The sequence below is a fragment of the Poecilia reticulata genome, chromosome 12 (assembly GCF_904066995.2).
Source record: "Poecilia reticulata chromosome 12, P_reticulata-male-v2, whole genome shotgun sequence".
Lineage (NCBI taxonomy): Eukaryota > Metazoa > Chordata > Actinopteri > Cyprinodontiformes > Poeciliidae > Poecilia > Poecilia reticulata.
The window spans coordinates 20,823,330-20,829,663 of NC_088841.1; the positions used below are offsets into that span (position 1 = coordinate 20,823,330).

The window sequence follows — 6,334 nt, forward strand, 5'->3', positions numbered from 1 at the left end:
GAAAAGACGACGTCATGGGGTCCTCAGAAGTTCTGGTGCCCCCCAATAATGCCAGATTTAAAAAAAAAATTTTTTTTATGTCTGACGGTGTTGACAAAAACTAGGGACACATTTCAATGGAGTTGGAAAATATATAAAAATGATTTTTAATTCAATTTATTGATACTTTTAGAATTATTTTATATGACTACTTATACTTAATTGCCATAATATATTATTTTAGTATTTCTTTAATTGTTTTAAACTATTATAATGTATTGAGTTCTGATCATGGACAAGGGATTTTAAAGACACCAGCCACCTACTACAACGTTTAAAATAAAAAATATTCAGCAAACACCAGGAAAATATACATTGTTGTGCTCATATGACCCAGGTTAGTTTAGTTAGATATTTGAAAAAATTATATTTTGTATATATTTTATTCAAATTTTGTGCTTTATCCATATGGCCTGTTTTGTCCCTATTCTCAAGAATCACTATTTAATGGTTCTTACAGCAATATTCACAATCCTTCCAAATCCGCCATGTTCCACACGCTGTGCTTATTATTCCATCAATGACCAGTAGGAGGCAGCAACGTGATGTGTGGAAGACTCTTGCAAAACACAGCAGAAGAAGACCCGGAAGCCCTAGCAGCTGGGTATTTGACGCTGTGCTATGGGGTGAGTAACTTGATATGTTTCAACTAGTTGCTCTTAATCGCTACCAAGTGATAAGATAAACAAATGTTAAATATTAGGATGCGGTGTGAGACGAAGCGCGTCATTCGTGAAGGAGACTGTTGACTACATCCACCGCTGACAGCCGCTGTCCGCCGCCTACACAAAGCAACATCTTGTTCATCACCGCTAGCTCTCAGTCAGCGTCACTAATGTCACTGTAGCTCGATAAAATGCGCTTTATGGACAAATATTTGTGTCCAGCTCTCTCTAACGTTGATATGTGGTTGCAGGATTGACGACGAGGCTGGGATATAAATAACGGCTAATTATTTTTTCTCACGCACTGTGGATCTTACCGCCAGGCTGTTTAACTGTGGGAATGAATGAGGCTGTCCCACATTTCAGTCAGTTACATCAGACTCGGAGACATTTTCTTCCATTCCCTCAGGGTTTACTCTGACATGACTGAAGCTGTTGTTTGAGCAATAATGGTTTGCTTACAGCGCCTTGCAAATGCATACCCATGGATTGAGTTATATAATACGTATCCACGAACTTCATTGTATTTTATTGGGAATTAATGTGATAACTGACAAAAGGTTGATGTATGATTTTAATTTATGGCTGGTTAACGGTCATCTGAACCAGGTGTGTTAAGAAAGGGAAACGGGCAGTGTGCCTTAAGGACACGAGTTGGGAAACACTGGCATATCACGTCATATCCCAATAAAATATATGTTTATAGTTATCACATGACCAAATAAGAAAAATATGTCATTGGGTGTCAGTACTGTAGCAAAGTGTGTTCTTTTAAAAAATGAGGAAATTGGTTGACATCTTAGATCTAATGGCAGCTGCCTGTACTACATAACTTAAAGCAGTGGTGCACAAAGTCAGTCGTGCATGTTGCATGTTTTAGTTCTCTCCCTGCTGGTAGTAACAACCTTTTCAGCAAGTCAGTATTTTTCTTAGGCCTTCTAATTTGATCCAGGTACGTTAAACCAGGGAGAGAACTAAAACATGCAGCAGGATGCCGGCCCTCGAGTCCTGACTTTGGGCACCACTGTCTTAAAGGAATGTAGAAGAGATACCTCGTCTTTGCCATGTTGCCATGTTTTTGAGAATCACCTCTTTGGTGCTGGAATTCGAGTTGAAATTAGACTTGAAAGGAGGGTTGGAATTAGGGTGTGATTAAGAACTCTGAGTTGGTGGACGAGCGCTTTTTTTTATTTCTGAAAACAAAAACTTGAAGAGTGACTACATAAAATATGTAAAAGATAAGAAAAAGTAGTTGGATGGTATGAAGTTTGAATGGTGTTTCCAGGTTAAAGTATTTGGAAATAGCTCTGAAGGAGCGCAAAGTTTGTAGCAGAATCTTTCAGAAATGATGGGATGTTTCATTCATTTCAGTGGTGCCCAAGGTGATCACAAAAAGCTGAATTTTTCAGAAACCGTAGATGACGTCAATACCAAAGGACACCAGCATTTACACTAATTAGGAGCGTACATTTCTGTGGAGATGGGTCTTAAATGATATTCACAATTGTCTCAAATTTGAGTTGGTGAACCCTGCAGAAACCCTGCTAAGATGTTTTTCTGCAGTTTCTGTTTCATTCCACGGGTTGAATCCTTCCTTTCTCTCTCCCTCTTCTGCAGTCTGCCTTAACCTTGCTGATCTCCTCTGACGATTGGCTCCCCTTAGCCACCTTTTGACATGCAAGGCTTTTACTCCAAGCTCAACTCTTCCCCCTCCTCGTCTCCCCTGCTGGGGGTGGGCCTCAGGGCGGACGGCGCTCGGGTGCCTCTCAGCTTGGCCGTGGAGGCGGAGAAAGCCCAGGCGCTCCTGCAGACGTTCAGCTCCGCCTCTCTGTTGGCTTCGGCCGGACTCGGGGTGTTCTGCGTGGTGGCGGATCACGCGCTCCAGCTGCCCGCCATCCAGCAGCACCTGTGGCTGCGTGCTGCCTTGGACAACGCCACGCACGGATTGGTGGGGCTGTGGTCGTGGGCTGTTGTGATCGGACTGAGGAAAAAGAGTGATTTATATGAAGTGCTGCTGGCAGGACTTCTGGCATCCATTATAGACTTGGACCATTTCTACATGGCTGGATCTTTGTCTCTCAAGGTCAGAGCTGTGCTACTCCTCGTGTCTTTTTAGGCCAAGTGAGACCATATCAATAATCTAAAAGTATCTAATTTCCTCCTCCAGGCTGCCGTGTCGCTGCCCCAGCGGCCTCCTCTCCACTGCTCCTCCCTCATCCCCGTCATCTGCCTCACCCTCCGCTTCCTGATGTGGCTTGGCCGCCTCAAAGACGCTTGGTGCTCGTTGCCATGGATGCTCTTCATTTCCATGACGTCTCACCACGTGCGGGACGCCGTGCGCCATGGCCTGTGGGTGTGCCCGTTCGGCAACACGGCGCCCGTCCCCTACTGGCTGTACGTCAGCACCACGGCGACACTTCCGCACCTGTGCTCTGTGCTCATGTACCTGACGGGAACCAGGGACGTGATCTCGACCAAACACGGCGTTGCGATCGACGTGTAGATGCGTCGGCTATCCCTGGAGGAAAACATTGGTGACAGATTGAAATATTCAAATACTTGAAGTGACTGAAGAAAAATGTCCAACACTTGAAAGATTGAGAAGATTTTTTTTTTGTTTTGTTTTTTTCTTTTTTTGTTTGAGAACAGTTTTACTAAAGCAAACAGCTATATTTATAGTCACAGTCAGAGCTGTACACACGAGCGTTGGGGTAGCCTGATGACTCAGTCTGCTCCTTTAATAATAATAAAAAACAGAACTGGATGCAGAAGTTTACATTTGTTTTAGATGATTCTTATTTTCTTTAACCCACACATACAGTCTCTACATATGTTCACCTCCTCGTGGTATCAACCAGGTTCAGGCTGGATTTTGACTTGTCTTCTTTTTAAGAGCAGTAGATAATTGAAAGATTTTTGCTTGACGTCATCAACATATACCTTTAAAGTTTTTTTAATATTGTTTAGATCAGGGCCAAAACCAGTTCTGCTGGAGATCATCCTCATAAACACCCCACATTTGACCAAGTTTTTTGGCTGGAGATTTTTAACTTAGAAATTGCCTTCCTGCGCAATTCTGCTTGATTCTAATCTCACTTCAGTGCTCTGCCTGGGTTTTCTCCCATTCACCTGGATTTCTCTGGTAGAATTCAACTGTGTCAATCGGCAAACAGAAGGAAAAGCTGTGAACGATGAGGTCGATTTAAAATTACATTATGTCCGTAGTTTTAGAATTGGCAGCAGCGGCAGTGAACAAAACCATTCAGTCCTTGTTGCCAGCGCTTCCTCAGCTCGGCACTACGTCATGGCCAAACGTTAGCGATTGGGTAAAATGTAAAATCTCAACAGTCCAAGCCTGCAGAAAGCAGTCGTTTCTCAGTAACCGAGCGTCCAGACCATCTTTATGAAGCAAGATGCAGAGCAAAGGGCTGGTCTTTACCAGGCAAGGAATTTGAAGGATGCTGTCCTCTATGATGATGTAAAACTTGCCTCATTGTGGACAGTGACACTGGTCCACCAATTTTCAGTTGGTAAAAGGTCCCAAACATTGAGCATTGTTCCTAAATATTCTAACATTTTATCTCAAGATGACAATTTGGGTCAGATGGTTGAAACTTTGACTCAGTTGGTTTTTCCAACAGGTCAGGTATCCCAAACGCATCAAAACTACTTTTAGAAAACCAACATTTGGCTTCTGGAATGGCGCAGACCATAATCCTCTTAAAAGGCAACCAGTTTAAAAAGGTACAAATTCCAGCAAAAACGTTCTAGATTTTGATATTAACAGACATGAGACAAATATTTTAGGGAGTATGTAAACATTTGAGCTTGTAAGTAGTCCTGTGGAATCAAGGAGATACAAAATTCTTTGTTACTACAGTTGTGTCGTGTCGTACGGTAATTTCACCTTGTGAAATGAACAATTCAAATACAACATTTTGAATATTTATGCTTATGAGTTGAAGTACATCTCTGACCAGAACTGTATTGTCTTTTGAGTAAAGGAACATTCCAGAATGGGTGCCAATCTTGGATTATTATGAAATGTGTCTTGTATTGTGTTTAAATCTTTATCTGCAAAGTACGTTTCTGAAGTGACTCTTTCCAGTGACTGTTATATACCAGCTTTGACACGTTAGAAATTTCCACAATACATTTTCACAACACATGGGCTTTGAGATTCTCACAGTATGGCAGAGAAAAAAGTATAAAATAAGTTTTTGGTTTAAATGGATGTTGGAAAATAATATTTTTTTCAGTCTGGTGACTAGAAGCTGTTATTTGTCACTCGTTGCTGCCCTCTACAGAAGACACATGTCACTGCAGCACATTCCCTTTCATCTGATCAGGCCGTTTAATCCGCATGGATAGTATGATCAGTAATTTTTGTGCTTGTATAGGCGGGACTTTGTAAAAATCTTAGTTTATGTTGAAACTGGTAACCAACCCATGCCTGATCTGCACCAATCAGTGAAGAATTTTACAATTCAGCCTCAACAACTCAAGGAAAAGCCAACCAAAGGTCGACCACAGGCTGTTTGAAGCTCGTACGCCATTTTTCCAATGGAGATGGTTTAACTTTCAAAGCACATGTACAGAAGATTTTGAAGATTTTCTGTCTGACTTCAACCAATGACGTCCATTTTAATCACCATGACACAAATTGCCTATATTAATATGTCACTGTTATAACTGTCCCTTCACCTGACTCCTCATGGCGTTGCTTGGAGAAGCCGTTCTGTCTAACCAGCAGTAACTTGCTACTGTCTGAGCCTTTTGTCGTTTTGGCTTTCAGTGCCACCTCCTTCACATACGGACTGTTTCACTCTTCTGATTGTTTGCTTGTAACGTTTAAGCATTTGGTGATTCTTTGCCAATCACAAATCTGAAATATGCTGGATTTTTATTTTACTTTTTGAGTAGGGTGTTCATAACATTGCCACATGTTTTATTGGTATGAAGGAACATTCACATTACTATCAACAAAAACAGTTAAAAATGAAAAAAAAGAAAAAAACATTTACAGGTAGTCTAGTGAAATAGGTGTACAGTGAAAACACACATTCCTAAGCAGTATTAACACTAGAATTTTGCAAAACATAGTGATGGGCTTGAGGGGTGTATTGTTTGATTGTAAGGTATCATGGGTACGATGTATTTCTCTCCTGCTGTGGGTATTGTAAATGTAAACTTTTTAAGCAAGGTGAGATTTTTATTTATTTATTTTTTGGATTGAGGAAGCGGATGTATTAATGCCCCTTGTCCACTAGAGGGCTCCTGGAGTTTGCGTATTACTGCTAAAAGTTTCTTTTCAAGCATTAAGTTTCTAAAATGATACAAAAACGATTGAGGGAAAGTTGGATTAAATTTGCACAGCTTATTTTATATGTTTATAAAAAGAACAAATCTTTTTATTGCATGAGAGTATCTGATTTGTATCTGTCTCGTTTTGTTGGTGGCGTCATTAATATTTGAATGACGGACATCCTTCATGTTTGTTGAGGTGCTCTGAACATTAGTGGAGAATAACGGTTGCTTAACACTGGAACTTTACCTTAAAGCTAAAGAAAGATGTGAGCACTGCAAGTGTTTTTGTCACACACCTCTGCACCGGTGTACGTGAAAAGTTT

At 41.0% G+C, this 6,334-nt stretch overlaps 1 protein-coding gene across 1 annotated transcript; it reads left to right on the plus strand.

The window, feature by feature from the left end:
- The first annotated feature begins 506 nt into the window (after positions 1 to 506).
- tmem267 (transmembrane protein 267) lies at positions 507 to 5,726 on the plus strand. Its single transcript, XM_008423846.3, has 3 exons — positions 507 to 665; positions 2,322 to 2,787; positions 2,872 to 5,726. Exons 2-3 carry the CDS (start codon positions 2,380 to 2,382, stop codon positions 3,205 to 3,207), a joined length of 744 nt encoding a protein of 247 aa, XP_008422068.2. The 5' UTR covers positions 507 to 665; positions 2,322 to 2,379; the 3' UTR covers positions 3,208 to 5,726.
- Positions 5,727 to 6,334: the final 608 nt, after the last annotated feature.